We start from the raw sequence: 21504 nt of genomic DNA, 5'->3' as shown, positions 1-21504 counted from the left end.
TCTCTAAAGCTGACCTAGCCTAGACCTGAGGAGGCACTAAGTCATCAGACCGACTTTGCGCGCTCTTAGGTCCTCTGCCTCTACATGTCCATCTGTAACTTGGGTGTAAAGAAAACGCAGACCTGCACCTGACATCTTCACCGGGAAGCTCCCACCGGCCAGGAAGAGAGGGCAGGTCCCCACTCAGGACGCCGGCCATGTCAGGGGAGTGCTGGCGATCTGGGCTTTAGTCCCGGGAGGCCAGCCGCCGGCAGAAAAGCACCCACCAGGCAGGCATTAGAAGAGAAGCCTTGGCAGGTGAGGAGGGTACGCGTCCGGCGGAAAGACGAGGTGGGTGGAGGCCTGGGCTCCTAGGGGCTTTGTTCAATTACAAGCCAGGCCCCTGTTTCGGGAGAAGCCAATTAGATCCCCGCTGGGGGATCATCTGACCTCGGGTTCCTCCCCAGGAGGGGCTTCGGAAGGGGCGGGACCAGGCGGTAGGCTCCTCCGGGACCCGGGGCGCAGGCCGTGCGGGGGAGTCCCGGGCGCTTCAGCGAAGCTCCGCCCCGCCCCGCGCCCGCCAGGCCCCGCCCCCGGGGCTTCCCGGGCGCGCGCCGCCCCGCTGTGTCCGCGCGCCACGCCCCCCAGCTCGCGGGCCGCGTGCGGAGCCGCGCGCCTCGGAGGCTCCGCGACCGTGGCGGCGGGCGGCGGCAGCGGAGCAGCCCTCCGCGGGCCATGTCTTCTCCGGACGTGGCGAGGAGCTCCTCAGGAGGGAGCCGGGAGATGGCCCCCACGCCGCGGAGCCGGGGCCGGTTCTGGGAAGTGGGCGGCGGCAGCGGCGACCGGCTGGAGCGCGCGGCGGCGGAGTCGGAGCGCTGGGAGCTGCTGCTCCGCCGCGGCGAGCTGCTGGCGCTGGGCGGCCACCTGAAGGGAGCGCTGGAGGCGTACGCGGCGGCGCTGCGCCGCGGGGCCCCAGTCAGGCCCGAGTGCCTCGGCACCCTGGTGGACTGCCTGGTGCTCAACTACCGGCTCCGCCACGGGCTGGGCTGGAGCGCGACCCTGGCAGCGGGCGCAGACCTCGGTGCCGGCGGGCTGCTCAGCTGCCTGGGCTGCCGGGGCTTCCTGAGCGAGCCGGTGACCGTGCCCTGTGGCCACAGCTACTGCCGTCGCTGCCTGCGGAGAGAGCTCCGCGCCCGCTGCCGCCTCTGCCGGGACCGGCTGCCGCCTGCCGCCGCCACTGATGCTGAGGGCACCACCCCGCGGCCGCCGCCTCTGGCCGCCGCCATCGCCGCCTCGGGCTTCAGAACGAGCGTCGTCCTCAACCACCTGGCCGAGAAGTGGTTCCCGGGCCAGCGGGAGCGAGCCCGCGCGGCTGGCCGGCTCGGGGAGCTGCTGCACCAGGGGCGCTACCGGGAGGCCCTGGCCGCCGCCTGTGAGGCGCTGCGAGCAGGTGACCGCGGGGGGATGCGGCGTGGGCCCGGCCGACCCCACCCTCCTTTCCCCGACGGCCCGGCTACCCGGAGCTCGTCTGCGCCCCAGGGAGGCTTCGCTGCCTCCCCGAGGCCGCCTGACTCCCGCTTGTAGGGTTTCGGGGTCCTGGAGGGTGTGGGAGGGGGCGGCGCCCCGGGGTGCTTCGGTCACAATGGGGATCGCCTTCGGAGCCGAGTGTGACGCGGCGCGGGGAGGGGCGCACAGGCTCGGGGTTCCCTCGGCCGCGGCCTTGCGGTCTGGAGGGAGCGTCCCGAGCGGAGCGGGTGGTCGGGGCGAGGCCGCGGGAGCGCGGGATGGGGTGGAAGTTGGGCGAGCCGGAGCGACCGCTCGCTTCCTGCCGCGCTCTTTCCTGTAATTGGCCCGCCAGGCCCGGCCGGGCCGGGTCCGCCGCGGGCACACGACAGCCGGGGCGGGGAGAGGATCCCTCCGGCCGAGGCTAGGCGTGCAACGTTTACCGTCGTACCCCACAAAAGTCACTGGGGCAATTGGAAGCCGCGGGAGGGCAGAATTGCATAAGCTGGGGGGGGGGGGGGGGTTGTGTAACGGGTGACGTCCGGTGGGCGTGGCGGGAGCGCGGCGCCGGCACCCAGCTCCGGGAGGCCCCGCCGGCCACTGGGCTTGGGGCGGCAGTCCGAGCTGCTTGGGGGTGTCCAGGCTTACCTGAAAATGACGGTTTACCTCCCTATTCCCAGATCATACTTATTTCGTAAACACACGTGGCTTACTTTTCAAATACCCCTAGTTTCACGGTCAAGATGAAGAGGTAGTCTCTGATGAGTTCTTAGACACCCTTGTTTGCCTTCCCACTCTTGATCAAGATGTGGGGAAAAGCCTTTTAGATCTTTGGTCTGTTTCTTCTCCTCCAAGAAGCAGCTTCGGCTTCCTAACCTAGGTTAGCACTTTTAAGATGGTTTTAGGCTGTGGAAAGGGACACTGCCAGACTTATCCAGGGAGAATAAAGAGTTCTATAAATCGGTGGTTCCCTCACCCGGGGGGACGGGGATTTTACCCCCCAGGGGGCATTATCTAGAGCGGTATCTGGTAATACCTGGAGACATTTTTGGTTGCCACCGATTGTGGGAGTAGTGCTGGTACATCTCGTGGGTAGGGCCTGGGGATGCTGCTAAACATTGGAGAGAGCACCGGACAGCCTCCCACACAGTTTTCGGCCCCCAAATGTCAACAGTGTCACTGTTACATCTTGTGTTAAATAAGCTTATTTCAAAATTGGTGTCTTTATTGGCATGGAATAATGCTGGAGAGAATAATCCTGGAGAAAGACATCTAAAATATAAACTGATACTAGGTATCAGGTAAATTTATAAACTTTAACTGAAACTCTCTTTTTTTGTGTTTTTTTTTTTTATCCTAAGTGCTTAGTCATTTCGAATAGTGACAGTGTATTATTTAATAATACCTTTAGAGTTCAAAACATAAACTTGGCATATTTTCATAGTCTTTCAGAATCTTTATGGGAAGTGTAGGCAGTTATAAAATGGAGTAGAATGATAGACCCAGAACAAAAGAGAACTAGTTGGAATACAAAATTCTGATACAGACAGCTCCGCCTTTCTGGGTAGTTTGAGTGAGGAAGTGCAGACCATCTAGGCCATGGTCCTCATTTTTAAAAAATGAAGCGGAAGCTAGGGCAGTGAAATGACTTGTCTACAGTCACACAGCTAGCTGGTTGTAGAGGCAACATTGTATCATCTGTTTCTCCTAACTGTTGCACCAGGGTCGGTCCTGGCTTTATAGCTCAACCATGGAAAATGTTTAACCAATTTCCAGGGGAGTTTTCTTTGTCACTAGTATAAAATAAAGGCTGAAACTTATTGATAGCACTATACGGCATTAAATACTGCACTCCATAAGAACTTAATCAGGGACTTAATAAAAATTCAGGTCTGAGTCTACAGAACAGTGAACACATTTACTAATTTAAGGTTTGGCTTAATGTTCTATAACCAGTAATCTTTTAATTAAGGAAGATTTGGGCCTTGGATTGAGGATATTATTTTTAACAGAAAAAAACCCATATCTGCTTTCCTTTTGTAAAGACAATTTGCATGGTCAGCACATGGGAATTTTGCCTGTTCAGCCACTTAAATCTTACTTGTGTGGAACTAGAACTCAAGTCTTCTTTCACCTCATTAACCTATTTTTCCCTCTTCTGAGGTCTTTGAAAAATCATTAATTTCATACTCAAAAATGTATCTGAATGTTAGTAACAAGGTTAAGTTTTTTGATCCCATAAATTTTTAGTGCAATATAGGAGGGGAAAAAAATCTTAGAGTTTAACAAATTGTAGTTGGTGAAGTATAGATATCAAGTGTCCTAACAATTTATGGAGGTGAATAAAAATGTTCAGTAGAGTTATAAATCTGTAGTTAGGCTTTAACTTTTTCAGTGTCAGCTAGTTAACTAGATAGGCGTTTGAAATGTGTTTATGTAATTGTACAGTTGTAGTTCCTCATGCTACTTTTCATTATTGAAAGACCTTCACTGTAATTTCTTTGTAGAATTCTTATCATGAAAAACTAAATACTATTAACTAGAAAAAGATAGTCTAGGCTGCAGTTAGCCCACACCTGTTCCAATTTATCCCTGTTGACAGGAAAAGAAGGCTTGAAACCTTTTTCCAAAATCAGAAGTTTCCCATTGAGATTACATAAGTTTCTGTTGAATTGAAATATATTTAGATAACATTTAATCTATTGATCTTCTGGTATTAACTCAGATGTTTCATAACTTTCTGTCTCTTTAGTTCAGGGCTATTGTGTAAAAGTCTCTTCTGTGTTGAATCTTTATACTTATTGAAATTATCCCAGTTTGCTATGCTGTTTTTCCTTTAATTTTTAATGAATTTTTACACTGACTTGCCTCCTCCTCATATATACCCCTCTCTCCCAAAAGAAGACAAAAGAACATTGTAAATCACAGTTTGAACTGTTCTTGTTTTTTTTTAAGAATGTCATTCAGGGGAGAACAGTTTATTTAAAATACTTGTAAATTTTTGTCTTTAGTATTAATTATGTAGTTCTTGCATAGTATCAAGCATTAAAAACATTATTTAATCATTTGATCTTCACAAAGAATCCTGTGGAATACCCTTACCTCAGAAGGAAATTGAGGCAGCTATCATTCCAGAGCAGGGTGGCCTAGTGGTTAAAGCTGTACACCTTGGCAGCTGACTGCCTGGGCGTGTGTCCCAGCGCAGCCCTCCGCTTACTCTCTGACCTTGGGCCTGTTGTCTAACCTTACCGTTTTGGTTTCCTTATTTGAAAAGTGAGAATAATATCTGGTAGATAGATAACTCCCAGGTGGCTAACAGGTTAACAACTACCTAGCGGTGTTAGGAGAACCGAGATGTAAAATGCTTTGAATGGTGCCTGACAGAATAATGCCTAGTAAATATTAGTTAAAAAATTTTAGGGGTGCCTGGGTGGCTCAGTGGGTTGGGCATCTGCCTTATGCTCAGGTGGTGATCTCAGGGTCCTGGGATCCAGCTCCTAATTAGGGAGCCGGGCTCCCTGCTCAGCCCGGAGTCTGTTTCTCCCGCTGCCCCTCTCCTCCCCCTGCTCATGCTCTCTCTCAGGCTCTTGCTCTCTCAAATAAAATCTTTAAAAAATATATTTTTTAAATGTAAAAGCTGTGCGGCAACTAGATGATGTAGCTATAATTAAAATCTAAATTTTATGACATCAAGTCCTGTTCTTTTCTCTCTCCCACATTAATAACATTACCAGAGTGAGGGTTAAATCCTGATTCTAGCCTATATATGTGAGTTAGTAGTGACATTTTAGCATCCATCAATAAAGTACAGATCCTGAAAGCCTTTAGTTATAAAAAGATGAGCCAAATTGTAGGTAAATGCTGAATACACTTACAGAAAATGTAAAGGTGTTTAATATCTTAACTAGGTTAAGGTGAAGAGATTTAAATTGATTTAATCAGTAAACTTAGTATGTCCTAGCTTAATCTGTAAAACACTTGAAACAGTAAACATTGACATTTATATGGTGTTTCATAGTGCACAAAATATTTTCTTTTCCATTATCTTAACTGATCCTTACAAAAGATCATGTGAGGTAGGAGGGCAACTTGAGCATTCCTAGCTCAGAGACTAAAGAAGAGCTCCAAGAATTTTAAGTGCCTTTCTTGAGGCAAGTAAATAAGCAAGTTAGAACTGAAAGCAGAAGCACCAAGTGTGTGGATGTTGCTTCTAAGACTCAAATTGATTTTAAAAATTAGCATATAAATCCTGAATCTCATATATTCTTATTCAGCAGGTTTTTACTGAGGACTTACTACATGCGTGGCATGTTTTAGTTGCTGAAAATAGAGAAGTGGACAAAATAAAGAGTTTGTATTTTTTTTAATTTCATTTGAAATCACAGCAAATTGTTATTTATTGAAAAGGGGCTTATTGCTTACTTGACCTCTGACAAATTGAGCCCGTATGCAGTACATTTCTAATTCACCCTTTTTTAAAATCAGAAGTCATGTTAAGGATTTTTGTGATGCCTCAGGGTCATTACAAAGACCAGTTACAGTGGCATATTCTAATTGATATAGAAGATGGGAAAACAGGTTATGTAAATATTAAGTGTTCTGTTCATTTTTTTTCTTTGTTCATCAAACAATGCAGAATTTACCAAAACTCTTGTTATATTAGATTTCTAGTTATTTGTATATTAACCTTTGGTGTATTCAGAATTTGTTTTTCTCTGTAGTGGAATATTTCTAAGAGGCTTAGATACATTCAAGTGAAAATTTAAATGGGTTTATATAGTATTCTGTGCCTTGCATTGTAAAGATATTTTTCAAAATTGTTACTATGTTTAACTGTAGGTGAATGACTTAGACTCTAAAATGCAAGACAGAAACTTCTGTTCAAATCCCACCCCCTCCCCACCTTTGGTAGGATGGGATCAGTCTGGTTTGGTTCCCCTCCTTTTGTCCAGTCTGCACTACCAGTCCCTAAAGATGTTTGTCACACGGCAACAGTTTATTTGGGGAAAATAAAGGAAAACACTCTAATACGTTGCATCGAGAGCTAATCTCATTGCTATTCAACTTATTTTGAAACATTTTCTAATAGTAACAGTACCTGTTATTTATTATTTGTGTGCCAGGCATTATGCTAATGTCTGTGTAGTCCTCACAACTGTCTTACGACGTAGGTGTCACCAGCATTGTGCAGGTGAGGAGCCGGACGATTAAAGAGTAAGGTTAACTGTCCTAACTGGGATCTAAACCCAGATGCTCTGAATCCAATGGTTAATGCCAAACTATTCCCTTCATAGTATATCATTAATCAGTCACTAACAACCTGTCAATTGGTGGCTTTCCATTTAACGATTTATTTATTTTAGAAAGAGAGAGCATGAGGTGGGGATGAAGGGGCAGAGGCAAGAGGGTGAGGCCAGAGTGCATCCCAAGCAGACTCCTTGCTGAGCGTGGAGTCCAGGGGGGGTCCTGATTTCAGGACCCTGAGATCATGAGTTGAAATGAGGAGTCAGCCTCTTCACCCACTGAGCCACCCAAGTGGCTTCTATGATAACCAAGCCCTACCATACTGAACTTGAAAAAGTGACAGAAGAAAAGAAATTTGGCATTTTGGTTGGCCACCAAGGTTGTCGAAACAGCTCAGCGTATAAATCTAAGAAAAAGGCACTCAGAAGAATGAGTAAGAGATTATGAATGTGGAATGTTTATTCTTACGCATAAACAATGTAGCCAGTAAATATATAGTTTTAAAGGTCAGACTTACTGAAGAAATGCACATTAAAACAATGCTTTTTTGTATTTTTCTAGGAAACAAAAATACACAGCTTGTGGGAATGTAAAAATAAGTTTTTATAAAAGGGCCAGCAGAATGTATTGAAACTTTGTATATATAATTTTCTACACAGCATTCAACTTTCTAGACAGTGACTAAGGAAATAAACAGATATGTGAAGGCATACAGATAGATGTTCCTTGTAGTACCTCTTTTTTTTTTTTTTTCTTAAATGATTTATTTTAGAGAGCACACAAATGGGGAGGAGGGGCAGAGGGAGAGAATTTCAGGCATGTTCCTGATGAGTGTGGAGCCTGAGGCTGGGCTCCATCCCAGGACCCTAAGGTCATGACCTGAGCAGAAATCAAGAGTAGGACCATCAAGCCACCCAGGAGTCCCTGTAGTACTTTTTATATTAGCAAATATTAGAAGTAAAAACTGCTGATTAGTGTATTTTGAAATAGATTGTGAATATGGTAGGATATTTTGCAACCATTAAAAACCATGTGGATTTAATTACAGTGACCAAAAAGCAGGTTGTAAACTGCATATAGGGTAGAGTTCATAAAACTATAAAATTAAAAATGTAATCTACACACATAGTTTTCCTATGGCCAACACTGGTTATTTCTTTATGGTGGGAACATTTCTTAATTAAAAATTTCTTTCTTAATATGTAGGTTTTTCAAACTGTGTAAGTAAACATTTTTATAATCTGAAAAAAAGTTTCTTGAAGATGAACTAAGGAAACTACCTAGGATTGGAACAAGGATGATTAGTGGGGATTCTGAAGAACTCTCCTCAGCCCCTGAAATGCCTCGGCCGCTTAAGACCTGGTTTCCTCAGATGTGAAGCAGAATTTTATCTCAGTTTTTTTATTTGCCTGGTGACTGGCAATATTACTTTGGTCTAAGAGAAGAGAAAATGGGAGCATGAATTAAGGAACATAAGGGGACAGATTTTAATGAAGTTTCCCTTGTTCAGCAAACATTTAGCAAAGCCAGGATTTGAGGACACAAAGACAGGAAATAATGGAGGGAGCTCAAAAATAGATTTTAGACTGAATGCAATGCACATACAGTGAAGGAACACAGTCATGATAGCCAACATTTATAATGTACCAAGCCCTGTTCTGAATGGTTTGCATATATTAACTTATTCTGGAGTAATACTGTGAGGTAAATACTGTTGTTTGCGGAGGTGAACAGCAAGAACTCTGGAGTCAGACCGCCTGAGCGAGAATCTCGACTCCAGCACTTCCTAGCTTTTTGATCTTGGGCAAATGACTTGAACTGTGTTCAGTCTCCTTATCTGGGAAAATGTGGACAGTGCCAGAACCACATAGGATTGTTCGGAAGGTTGCAAATCATAGTAAGTGGTGTTTCTTAAATAAAAATAAATTTTGGGAAACACTCTCAATTTCGTAGCTGAGGAAACAGGTACAGAGGTGTTTGGCTGTTTGCCCCAGGCGCAGTGAGTGAGGGGCCAGAAGTTGAACCCAGCAGTGTGAGAACCTCAGAGCTCCTGTTCTTGATCCTTAGTGATGTGCCAAGTGAGAGTAGACTCAGAAGAAAGCATCTTGAGAAAGAGACTGGTGAGCTGAGTCCTGTTGGTTGCAAAATAGTTCCCCAGACCAAGAGGAGGTGCGGTATTGAAGTCGAGCTCTGCCAAGGAGAGAGTTCGGTGAGCAAAGGAAGGAGGCGTGAAATAGAATGGCAGACGTGGGGCAGGCTGAGTTTAGGTATTACTGGAACCTCAAATGGGAGCTGGATAATGATGAGAGGTGAGGCTGGAGAGGGGCAGGTGCCAGGTGTGTAGGAATTTGCATGTTGTACTAATATACCCATCTGATCTGGATGGTGAGGATATAGGTAGGGTAAGACTGGAGGCAGGGAGAGCAGTTAGCCAGCTCTTGCAAAAATCTTGGGAGATTTGGATCCAGACCCTTAAGTAAGGTTGTTAGCAGAAAGATTGGAAAAGACCTGGGACAGATTTGAGAAATATTATAGGAAGTAAAATTGACAAAATTGGGGATTTGATTTGGGAAATCAGTGGTTTTACTAGTAGAGAATACAGTAAAAATACTGTATTTTTTTAAAGATTTTATTCATTTGAGCGAGAGAGAGCACAAGCAGGGGGAGGGGCAGAGGGAGAGAGAGAAGCAGTCTGCTCACTGAGCTGGGAGTCCACTCGGGGCTCCATCCCAGGACCCTGGGATCATGACCTGAGCTGAAGGCAGACACTTAGCCCACAGAGCCACCCAGGTACCCCAAGACTTTTTTTTTTTTTTTTTTTTTTTAATGGGAATGCACTGAGTGTGTGGAAATTATAGCGAGCAGTTGGAAATTTGGTGAATCTGAAGGCAGGTTGAAAAGCTCAGAACTGAAGATAAAGATTTGGGAGTTAAATCATGCTTTTAGTACAATTAGCCCAAACCACATCTTTGTATTTCTTCACTTTTTCAACAGATTGGGTCTGTTATGTGCCAGGCAGTAGGGTACCCACAGTAGTGGCCTGAGAGGTCCCTCTCCGACAGCATGCTCGATGAGGTGACTTGTTCACACCAAGGTCCTCAAGGCCAGGTGGAGAACATACTGGGAACATTTGTTGACCCTTTCAGACTTGAGTTACTAACACAGCTGGGCTGATAGTTGTTTTTTGGGGGGATAAAGGAGAGTGGTTTATAGTTACCTTTTACAGAAGTTTACATGGAGGGCAGACATTGTATGCTTTGATGATTCAAGGGTCTCAATTAGTGCATTTGGCTCTTTTTTAGAATTAAGGGTTTGAAATAAGTGGGCGGGGTGACCCTAATCTCTTAAGAAGCTTTAGGAATTTCAACTCACTTGATGAGGTTTTTTTCTCCCCCTTATAAAGTTGTTTAAAATAATTATTCCATTAACATTTGATGTTCTTAACAAAAATGTTACCTACGAAGTATTAGGGAGCAAGATTTTTAAAATCTAGCCCTCGTGTCATTTTATGTGTATCTTTTCTCTTCTCTCAATACATACTAACCTCTTAGGCCGCCTTTAGAGCATCTCAAGAGCCTGAGTGTTTTTGTGTTGAGAGGAGAGGGGAAACCATCTTTTTTTTTTTCGCTTTGGTCAGAGTGGAGAAGTGTGATACGTTGGCTGGGTGTCGTCAACGACAGACGTGTCCTCAGACACTTGCTACAGTGCTAACCCAAAGAAGCTGTATTCAGTAGTGAAAGCATTGATAAAAGGGTTGGGTATTCAGAAATTTTGAATGTGTGCAGCATCAAGTGTGATGCAACGGGGACCTGCTGTAAAAGGAAAAAATTGAAATGAAAAAAAGTCCCTCAGGGAACCAAGAATGGAAAAGGCTGCTTGCTGCCCCAGTGAACTCCCTCTCTCTGAGATGCGAAGAAGGGGGAATCAAGGATGCTGTTGGAAGCACCCGGCTCTGGGTGGTCAGTCCTTAACGGGTCCGGGTTTTTTGGTGCTTTTGAACTACTCGTTCTTGGACCATTTTGGCACGCGCCGCTCTCGATTTTCTGAACTGCAGTTGTTTTTGTCAAATCAAGATGACATGATCCCATTTCATAATAAAATAAAGTTTTCTGATTGGATTGTAAACTCCTCAAAGACAAGGATAAAATAAAATCTTCTGAGCACCAACAGGGCCAAGTTTTGTGCCGGGACTCTTCATTCTCGATTGATGAATCCATATTGAGCTTTCAGTTTCCATGTGTTTTTATTCAGAGATAATGGTTTCCAATTACATGCCTTTACGAAACAAAAGACAAAATATTCTAGATGTGTCTTTTTTATTTAGGAAGCATGAAATATTTTCTTGAAATATTTCATTCTTCTTTGAAAATTTCCATTGGTATAAATTCGAAGGAACAGATAGTTCCAATTCTTAAGCATCAGCTGAAAAAGGCCAGTCTCATTGTCGGGAGTTCTCTGTAGGAAAGCAATCATCTAAAAAGTAAAGTAAACCAGGAAGCTGTTGAGGGGTTTTATTACCGTTTGTCTTTCTTTTTCTTTTCGATGAGGCATTATGGATCTTTATACCCTCTTCACAATGAATGCCTTATTTCATAAGCATATATTTTTGAAGGCTTCAAAGATGACTAGCTTTAAAAGAGTCAGATTAATTTGTCTATAGATGTGCTGAAAATCAATTTCTGGCTTAGACTTCAGATTTCGAATCTATGTACATGTAACAAGTGATGGTAGTATCACAGATGGTGCCACCTAACTGAAATTCTGACCTCCACTGGGTACGAATTTGGTTTCTCAAGTACAGAGGTAGAGGACGGTAGTCAAAATATCAACAAAGCTTTTTTCTCAGAAACATTCGAAATTAGATGTTTGGCGTGACAAAATATCATTTGTGCTAATGGCAGGAATTAAAATTTTGACCTCTTAAATTATCAATCCATTTCCTCCAGAATCAGGACCATTGTGTACCCTCCTAAGTTTGAGCCTTGGTCAGTCTTTGTTACTGTGGAAATTGTGTGTGGTGTGGTTGCACGTATGGTTGTAAGTGAGGATTTAGAAATTAAGGTTTAAAAAATTAAGATTTCCCATGGAGCGTCAAATCTTCTAAACATCTAAGATCTGGTTTTCAGGTCTGTATAGAATACCCTCCCTATTTTAAGAAAACATTTGTTTTCTTACAGGTGATTATTTACATTATAAAATATTTTAAGTACTTAAAAACCATCCTTTCCTGTGCTAAATTTATCTACATATAGTCTTAACGATTAAACTTATAGATAAAATTCAACACTTACATGGGTTGCACCTATACTCTACTTTGGTGGTTATTAGCTGGAATCACTAAGTCAGTTCTTAATCTAGTTTGTATTTTGTGGATCTGACAATAATATTTTAAAAATAAACCTTTATGTAATATTTGTTTCAGAGCCCAGTGATGTGACTCTAAAAATTTACCGAGCGGAATCATATGCTGGTCTCCAAGAGTTTAAAGCTGCCATAGAAGATTTAAATGCAGTCCTCTTTCAACTGCCAAATTGGCCTGAGGTAAAGTTACTGTTTTACATTTACATATTTAAAAATTTCACCTGTAGGGAACATGAATTCAGTTATGGTTATAAGTTTAAGCAAAATAGATTTGTTGGCTCTTTAAATAAAACATATAGCATTCTAGAAATCTAGGGTTAGTATTTCGAGCAGATGGCTATAAAGCAATTTTTTAAGTCCTAAGAAACCTTCATTTCCTAACTAAAGAACAACCTGAATTTAAGGCACTGAGAAAAAAAAATAGTAAGAGACTTGAGTATGCAAAATTTCCTCAAAGAGATACAACTTGTCCTACTGGATCCAAACTGAAAATTGGTGGAGGAGGTGTCCTGATGGGAAGAGAAGAGGCTGGAAAATGGAGGCATCATCATGGGGACCAGATGAGGAGTGATTTAATACAGTAAATGGGGACAACGGAGGTTGCCTTGCCCATATGCTTTTTAAAAAGATTTGAGGCAAATATATGTAATCAGTTTACCAATTTTTTATCCAATTGCCAAAGCAAATCAGGTTATGTCCCATATATGTTCTTCAAGCTAGAAATGACTATTTTATATGACTTTTCCCCCATTTGCAACCATGCCTTTGAGGACAATATAATAAGGATGCTCTAAAAATTATAAATTAATATGAAAAACGATACCAAATCCCATGCTGGCTTGACTGGTTAGTATAAGGCAAACGTTAATGATGGAAAATGATCTGTATGGACAGCTTTAAAACTATTAAAAAAGAAGGAATCCTCTGCATTTACCACTGAAGTGATATAATTAGAAATATGGTTTTGAAGTCATTTTTCCATAAGTGCTTCTCCAGAGGAGCGTGTAAACATACCTTTGAAATGCTATGGGCTCCTCAGAGTTATGCAGAATTTCAAAATGCACATTTCCAAGCAAACCATTTTTTTTCTAGATACTGATTTTTCAAAAATAATTGTGTCAGTAAAAGTTGTGTATTTGTGCTTTCATTGAAGGTCTACTTCAGGAAAGGAAAAGTACTCCAGGATGCTGGTTTTTTGGGTGATGCCTTACAGCTCTTTCTTCAGTGCTTAGCTCTGGATGAGGATTTTGCACCTGCAAAGCTAGAAGTGGAAAAGGTAATCGGTTTACCAATTAGAGTAGTCGAAGGCAGGTCTGAGACACAGGTCTTTTTAAAAATGCTGATTATAATTAGAAACTTGGGGCAAGAACATAAGGAGTCCAGTAAGTCAAATTTAGCAGCAGTTTGACAGTTTGGCTGTTTGGCTTTCAGGGTCATATACTTAGTGTATCGAGTTTTTACTGAAATCAAAACACTTCATTTGCAGATACTTAAATGTGTTATTTTTGCTTAAATTTAGGTGCTTTCTACTGGTTTGTTTGATTGGAGCCAAGCTAATCATCCTTAATTGTTGTCATGATATTCCTGCTCAGAAATTTTTTTTCTAGTTAAAGCAAAACTGGTCTATAACATTACATGTTTCCATGTACACTATAAGAGATACCACTAAAAGGCTATTTACAATCCATCATCATACAGGTGCTCCCTTCCCCCATTTCACCTAACCCCCTTACTCTCTGATAACCAGCCATCTGTTTTCTGTATCTGGGAGTTTTTGTTTTGTTTGTTCATTTCTTTTTTGTTTTAGTATTAGATTCCACATATGAGTGAAGTCATACCATGTTTATCTTTCTCTTTTTGACTTATTTCACTTGCCATGATACCTTTAGGGTCCATTCATGGTGTCACAAGTTTTTTTCTGGGCTGAGTGGTAGTCCATTGTATATGTATAACATATCTTTATTCCATCAGCCACTGATGGACATTTAGGTTTTTTCCACTTCTCAGCTATTGTAAACAATGCTGCACCGAACACAGGAATGCACACGTCTTTTCAAAGCAGTTTTTGCATGCTGAAGATAAGTACCCAGAAGTGGAAGAGCTGCACAATGTAGTTCTATTCTTAATTTGTTGAGGACTTTCCATACTGTTTTCCACAGTGGCTTTACAAAGAATGGTATACAGGGTCCACTTTTTACCATATCCTCTCCAAGCCTTGTTATCTCTTGTCTTTTTGGTAATAGCCATTCTAACCATTGTGAGATGATACCTTATTGTGGTTTAGATCGGTATTTCTCTGATTAATGATGTTAAGCATCCTTTATGGTCCTGTTGGCCATCAGTATGTTTTCTTTGGAAAAAAATATCTATTCAGATCCTCTACCCATTTTTTAATTAGGTTGTCTTTTTGTTGTTGAGTTGTAGGAGTTCTTTATATATCTTGGATATTAATCCCTTATCAAATACACGATTTGCAAAAATCTCCCATTCAGTAGGTTGCCTTTTTGTTTTGGTGATTTCTTTTGCTGTGCCGAAGCTTTTTAGTTTGATGGTATCCCATTTGTTTATTATTGCTCTTTTCCTTGGCTTTGGAGTCAGATTCACAAAAATACTGCTAAAGCCCATATTGAGGAGCTTACCACCTATGTTTTCTTCTAGGAATTTTGTAGTGTCAGGTCTTATATTCAAGTCTTTAATCCATTTGAGTTAATTTCTGTCTCTGGTGCAAGACACTGATCTAGTTTCATTCCTTTGCATGTGGCTGTCCAGCTTTCCCCAACACCATTTATTGAAGAGACTCATTTCTCCAGTGTAAATTAATTGTGTAAATTAATTGTTTGTATATGTGCGCCTTTAATTCTGGGTTCGTAATTCTGGTTCACTGATGGCATGTGTGCATTTTTATGCCATTATTATATTGTTTCGATTACTACAGATTTGTTCTGTAGTTTGAAATCAGCATTGTTCTCCTTTCTTAAGATTGCTTTGGCTATTTGGGATCTTTTGTGATTTTTCTACAATTTTAGAATTATTTGGTCTAGTTCTGTGGAAAAATACCATTGGGATTTTGATAAGGATTACACTGAATCTGTAGATTGCTTTGGGGAGTATGGACATTTTAACAATAGTAATTCCTCCAGTCTGTGAGCATCCCTGGAATAAACCCCATTAGATCATCATGTATGAACTTTTGCTGTATTTTTAAATTCAGTTTGCTAATATTTTGTTGAGGATTTTTGCATTAATGTTAGTCACTGATAATGGCCTGTTGTAATTCTCTTTTTCTGTGGTTTCTTGTCAGCTTGCTGGCCTCAAAAAGATTTGGGGAGTGTTCCTTCTTCAATTTTTTGAAAGAGTTGAGAAGGATAGGTATTAAATCTTTGAATATCTGGTAGGATTCACTAGTAAGCCATCTGGTCCTGGACTTTTGTTCGTTGGGAGGTTTTTGATTATTGATTCAATCTTACTATTAACTGATCTATTCAAATTTTCTGTCTCTTCATGATTCAGTCTTGGAGGATTGTATGTTGCTATGAATTTATTCATTTCTTCTAGGTTGTCCAGTTTGTTGGCATGTAATTGTAGTAGTGTCTTATAATCCTTTATGTTTTGGTGGTGTCACTCATAACATTTCATTTCTGATTTTATCAGAGTGCTCTTTTTTATTTGACAGGTTTTTGTTTTTTTTTTTTACTTTTTTAAATTCTAGTATAACTGACATACAGTGTTATATTACTTTCACATGTATACTATAGTAGTGATACAGTAGTTCTATACATTACTCAGTGCTTATCATTTTAAGTATATTCTTAATCCCTTCATCTCTTTCACCTGTCCTCCCCTTCCCCTGTGGCAGTCACCCATTCTTTAAGAGTCTGTTTTTATTTTTTATTTTTTTTCTTTGTCCTTTTGTTTTGTTCTTTAAATTCCATACGGGAGTGAAATCATATGATATTTATCTTTCTGCGATTGACTTAAATTTCATTTAGCATTATATCCTCTAGATCCGTCCATGTTGTTGCAAATGGCAAGATTTCATTCTTTTTTATGGCCAAGTAAAATTCCATTGTGTATATGTACCTCTTCTTTTATCCATTCAGCTGTTGCTTCCATAGTTTAGCTATTGTGGATAATGCTGCAATAAACACAGTGTGCATATAACTTTTCGAATTAGTGTTATTTTCTTTGGGTAAATATCCAGTAGTGGAATTACTGGGTCATATGCTATTTTATTTTTAGTTTTTTGAGGGAACTCCACAAAGTTTTTCACAGTGGCTACACCAGCTTGCATTCCTGCCCCAGTGCATAAATGTTTCTTTTTCTCCACATCCTGGCCAACACCTTTTATTTCTTGTGTTTTTGATTTTAGGCATTTGACAGGTGTGAGGAGATATCTCATTGTGGTTTTATTTGCATTTCCCTGATGATTAGCGATGTTGAGCACCTTTTCATGAATCTGTTGGCCATTTGTATGTCTTCTTTGGGAAAATGTCTGTTTATGTCCTGTGCCCATTTTAATTGGATTATTTTGGGGGTGGGGGTGAGTTGTGTAAATTCTTTATATATTTTAGTATTGACCTCTTGTTGGTATATTATTTGCAAATATCTTCTCCCATTCAGCAGGATGTCTTGTTTTGTTGATGGGTTTTTTTTTTTTTTAAAGATTTTATTTATTTATTTGGCAGAGAGAGATAACAGGTAGGCAGAGAGTCAGGCAGAAAGAGAAGGAAGCAGGCTCCCTGATGTGGGGCTGGATCCCAGGACCCTGAGATCATGACCTGAGAGGAAGGCAGAGGCTTTAACCCACTGAGCTACCCAGGTACCCTTGTTGATGGTTTCTTTCACTGTGCAGAAGCTTCTAGTTTTGATGTAGTCCTGATAGTTTTCTTTTTGCTTTTGTTTCCCTTGCCTCAGGAGACCTACCTAGAAAAATGTTGCTACTACCAATGTCAAAGACATCATTGCCAATGCTGTCTTCTAGGATTTTTACAGTTTTAGCTCTCACATTGAGGTTTTTTTTTTTTTTTTTTTTTTGTTAAAGATTTTATTTATTTATTTGACAGACAGAGATCACAAGCAGGCAGAGAGGCAGGCAGAGAGAGAGGAAGAGAAGCAGGCTCCCTGCCGAGCAGAGAGCCCGATGTGAGGCTCGATCCCAGGACCCTGGGATCATGACCTGAGCCGAAGGCAGAGGCTTTAACCCACTGAGCCACCCAGGCGCCCCACATTGAGGTTTTTAATCCATTTTGGAATTTAATTTTGTGTATGGTATAAGAAAGCGGGGGGAAAAAAGGTGGTCCAGTTTCATTCTTTTGCATGTAGCTGACCAGTTTTCCCAGTACCATTTGTTGAAGAGACTTTTTCCCATCGGATATTCTTTCCTACTTTGTTGAAGATTGATTGACCATATAATTGTGAGTTTATTTCTGGGTTTTCTATTACATTCCATTAATCTATGTGTCCGGTTTTGTACTAGTACCATACTCTTTTGATTACAACAACTTTGTAATACACTTGAAGTCTGGAATTGTGATGCCTCTAGCCTTGCTTTTCTTTTTCAAAATTGCTTTGGCTACTTGTGGTCTTTTGTGGTTCCATACAGATTTTAGGATTGTTTCCAGTTCTGTGAAAAATGGTGTTATTATTTTGATAGGGATTGTACTATCCAAAGAATGCTTTGGATAGTACAGACATTTTAACATTTGTTCTCCCAATCAATGAGCGTGGACACGTCTTTCCACTTGTTTGTTTCATCTTCAGTTTCTTTCATCTATGTTTTATAGTTTTCACAATACAGGTCTTTCACCTCTTCGGTTAGGTTTTTCCCTGGTATCCTACTGTTTTCGGTGCAGTTGTAAATGGGATTGTTTTCCTAATTTTCTTCTGCTGCTTCATTATTAGTGTATAGAAGTGCAATGGATTGCTATGCATTCATTTTGTATCTTGAAACTTTACTGAACTCATGTATCAGTTCTAGTAGTGTTTTGGTGGAGTCTTTAGGGTTTTCTATATAGAGTGTTATGTCCTGCAAATAGTGAACTTTAATTCCTCCTCACCAATTTGGATGCCTTTATACCTTTTACTTATCTGATTGCTGTGGCCAGGACTTCCAATACTGTGTTACGTAAAAGTGGTGAGAGTGGATGTCTTTGTTTCATTCCTGACCTTAGGGGCAAGTCTCTGTTTTTCCTCTCTGAGGGGGATATCAGCTGTGAGTTTTTCATATAAGGCCTTAATTATGTTGAGGTATGTTCCCTCGAAACATACTTTAAGAGGTTTTTTCATGAATGGATGTTCTACCTTGTCAAATGCTTTTTCTGTCTCTACTGAAATGATCATATAGTTTTTATCCTTTCTCTTATTGATGTGATATATCACATTGACTGATTTGTAAGTATTAAGCCACCCTTGCATCCAAGGAATAAATCCCATGTGGTCATGCTGAATGATTTTGTTTAACGTGCTGTTGGATCCTGTTTGCTAGTATTTTGTTGAGGATTTTTTCATCTGTGTTCATCAGAGATACTGGCCTGTAGTTTTCTTTTTTCGTATTGTCTTCATCTGGTTTTGGTGTCAGGATAATGCTAACTTCATAGAATGAATTTGGAATCTGTCCTTCCTTTAGGTTTTTTTGGAATAGTTTGAGAATAGATATTAATTCTTACATGTTTGGTTAGATTTCCTCTATGAAGCCATCTGCTCCTGGACTTTGATATGTTGGGAGGTTTTTAATTACTGATCAATTTCATTGCTAGGAATAGGTCTGTCCAAATTTTCTCTTTCTCTCTAATGCAAGAACCCTCTTTTCTTTTTAGTCTTGACATTTGCCAATTTTATTAATGTGTTCAATGACCCAGCTCTTAGTTCTTTGATCTTACCTTTTTTTGTGTGTTTCATTTATTTTAGCTGTGATCTTTATTAATTCCTTTCTTCTAGGACTTTGGGCTTTGTTTCTTTTTTTCTAGCTTCTTTATGTATAAAGTTAGGTTGTTTGAGATTTTTCTTATTTCTTGAGGTAGACCCCTTAGAACATCTTTTGCTACATCCCAAAGATTTTAGTACATTGTCCCTCTGTTTTATCTCTAGCTATTTTTTTAAGTTTCTTATTTATTTGATGGAACGAAGATTTGTTGTTTCATAGTATGATGTTTAATCTCCACATTTTGGTTGGTTTTTTTTTTCCTTGTAAGTAATTATTAGTTTTATACCATTGTGGTTGAAGATGCTTTGTATGATTTCATTATTCTTTAAGTGAGGCTTGTTTTGTGGACTAACGTGATCTGTTTTGGAAAACATTCCATGCGCACTTGAAATTTTTGGATGCAGTTTGGATACAGTGTTCTGTATATATCTCTTAAGTTCATCTGGTCTAATGTGTCATTTAAGGCCAATGTTCCTTGTTAATTTTCTGTCAGGATGAACTATCCACTGATGTAAATGGAGTGGTAAAGTCCTTCATTACTATTGTATTACTGTCAGTTTTTCCCTTTAGGTATGTTTTATTTGCTTTATATGTCTTGGTGCTCTTATGTTGAGTGTATATACGTTTATAAATATTATGTTTTCTTGTTGGATCTTGTTTATCATTATGGAATGCCCTTCTCTACTACTAAAGTCCTCGCTTTGAAGTCTATTTTGTATGTTATACATGTAGCTATACCAGCTTTCTTTTCATTTCCGTTTGCTCAGAATATCTTTTTCCATCCATTCACTTTCAGTGTGTATGTGTCCTTATTTGTGAAGTGTGTCTCCAGCAGGCAGCATATGGATGAATCTTATTTTCTTATCTATTCAGCCATCCTGCGTCGTCTGATTGGAGAGTGTGGTCTGTTTGCATTTAAGAGTATATCTTGATAGGTATGTGTATATTGCCATTTTGTTGATGATTCTTTTGGCTCTTTTCATCATTCCTCGTCTTCCTTTTTTCTCTTTCTCTCTTTGCTTGTGGTTTTATGGCTTTCTTTAGTGCTTTGCATAGATGATTTTCCCATTTTCTTTTGGATATTTTCCATTAGTTTTTGCTTTGTGGTCACCAAAAGGTTCACACAGAACTTCCTTTGTATGAAATGGTCTGTTTCGAGTTGATAGCAACTTAAATTTGAACACATTCCAAAACTTTCATTTTTCTCCCCCCACTCACCTTTTTATATTTTTACATGTCACCTTAGACATCTCTTTATTTTATGCATCTCTTAACCAGTTATTGTTGTTTAAGTTAATTTTTTTTTGTCTTTTAACCTTTAGACTTACTTTATAAGTGATTGATCTACTTACCTTTACTATTTGTTTTCCACTGAGATGTTTACTTCAATGTTTTCTTCTTATTAATTAGTGCCACTTTTTTTCAGTTCAGAGAAGTCCCATTAACATGTCTTGTAGAGCCAGTGCAGTGGTGATGTATTCCATTAGCCTTGGCTTGTATGGAACACTCTTAATCTTTTTTTCAGTTCTGAATGACAGTCTTGCTGGGTAGAGAATTCTCAGATGGAAGTTTTTTCATTTCAGCCCTTTAAATAGGTCATGCCACTTTCTTCTGGCCTGCAAAGTTTCTGGTGATCAATCTGGTGGCCTATGGGGTTTCCCTTTCAAATAATAAGTTTTTCTTTTGCTGCTTTTAGAAATCTGTCTTGAAATTTTTCTGTTTCCATTATAATGTGTCTTGGTGTGAATCTCTGTGGGTTCGTCTTCTTTGGTACCCTGTACTTCCTGGACCTGGAGATTCTGTTTTCTTCCCCAGGTTAGAGAAGCTTTCTGGCCCTTTCTCTTCTCACTTTGGGACCCCCAACTCAGGAATTTTTATTGGGCTGCTTTTTGCTTTTAATTTCCAGTGTAAGTTTTGCTTATTTTCATGGTGCTCATAGTAGTGCCCCAATTTGTTCTGCCTTAATCTTCTCCATAATCCATATATCACTTTCCAGAGTTTGTTTTGTGGTGTGTTAGTAGGTGTTAAGTAAAAGGGAGGAGTCCTCTGATTAAATTATTTTGGGGCACATTGGGTTAAATCAAGGTAAACAGGTTTCTTCAGAAGTTCTGAGGTTTTGTTCTGCTAACATGAGAGCACCAATCAGCTTTTGTCAAACATATTCACAGAGCATCTGGAAAGACTAGAGTCTTTAAGAAGTTTTTTTGGTATATCTATCCCCATATAATTGCAGTGTTGTCATGATGCTCTCTTCAGTATCCACAAAACTTGAGGTGTTATTTATCACCTTGATAGTGTTATTTACATGGTGGCGTTTTGTCAGAATCACCTTGGGCACTTGGTAAATGTAAAGATTCCTGGACTTCACCACAGACTGTTGGAATTAGAATCTCTGGAATTTGGGCATAGTTTTACAAGAACCCAGGGAGATTGTTGTGCACTTAGAAGGATGACAACTTTGAAAATTTTCTCAGATCCCCAATGCCTCATGAATA

General features: G+C 40.7%; 1 protein-coding gene across 1 annotated transcript in view; it reads left to right on the top strand.

Moving 5' to 3' along the window:
• The first annotated feature begins 636 nt into the window (after window positions 1-636).
• Window positions 637-21504, top strand: part of LONRF1 (LON peptidase N-terminal domain and ring finger 1) — a 37978-nt gene continuing 17110 nt past the window's right edge. The window contains exons 1-3 of the mRNA XM_080797071.1: window positions 637-1429; window positions 12149-12267; window positions 13241-13363. Of these exons, the coding sequence (XP_080653197.1) occupies window positions 715-1429; window positions 12149-12267; window positions 13241-13363 (957 nt within the window). The 5' untranslated portion in view covers window positions 637-714. The remainder of the gene's footprint in view (window positions 1430-12148; window positions 12268-13240; window positions 13364-21504) is intronic.

This window comes from Martes martes, assembly GCF_963455335.1.
Source record: "Martes martes genome assembly, chromosome: 2".
Classification (NCBI taxonomy): Eukaryota; Metazoa; Chordata; class Mammalia; order Carnivora; family Mustelidae; genus Martes; species Martes martes.
The sequence above is the reverse complement of the archived record's forward strand: the minus strand, read 5'-3'. Positions and strand labels throughout refer to the sequence as shown.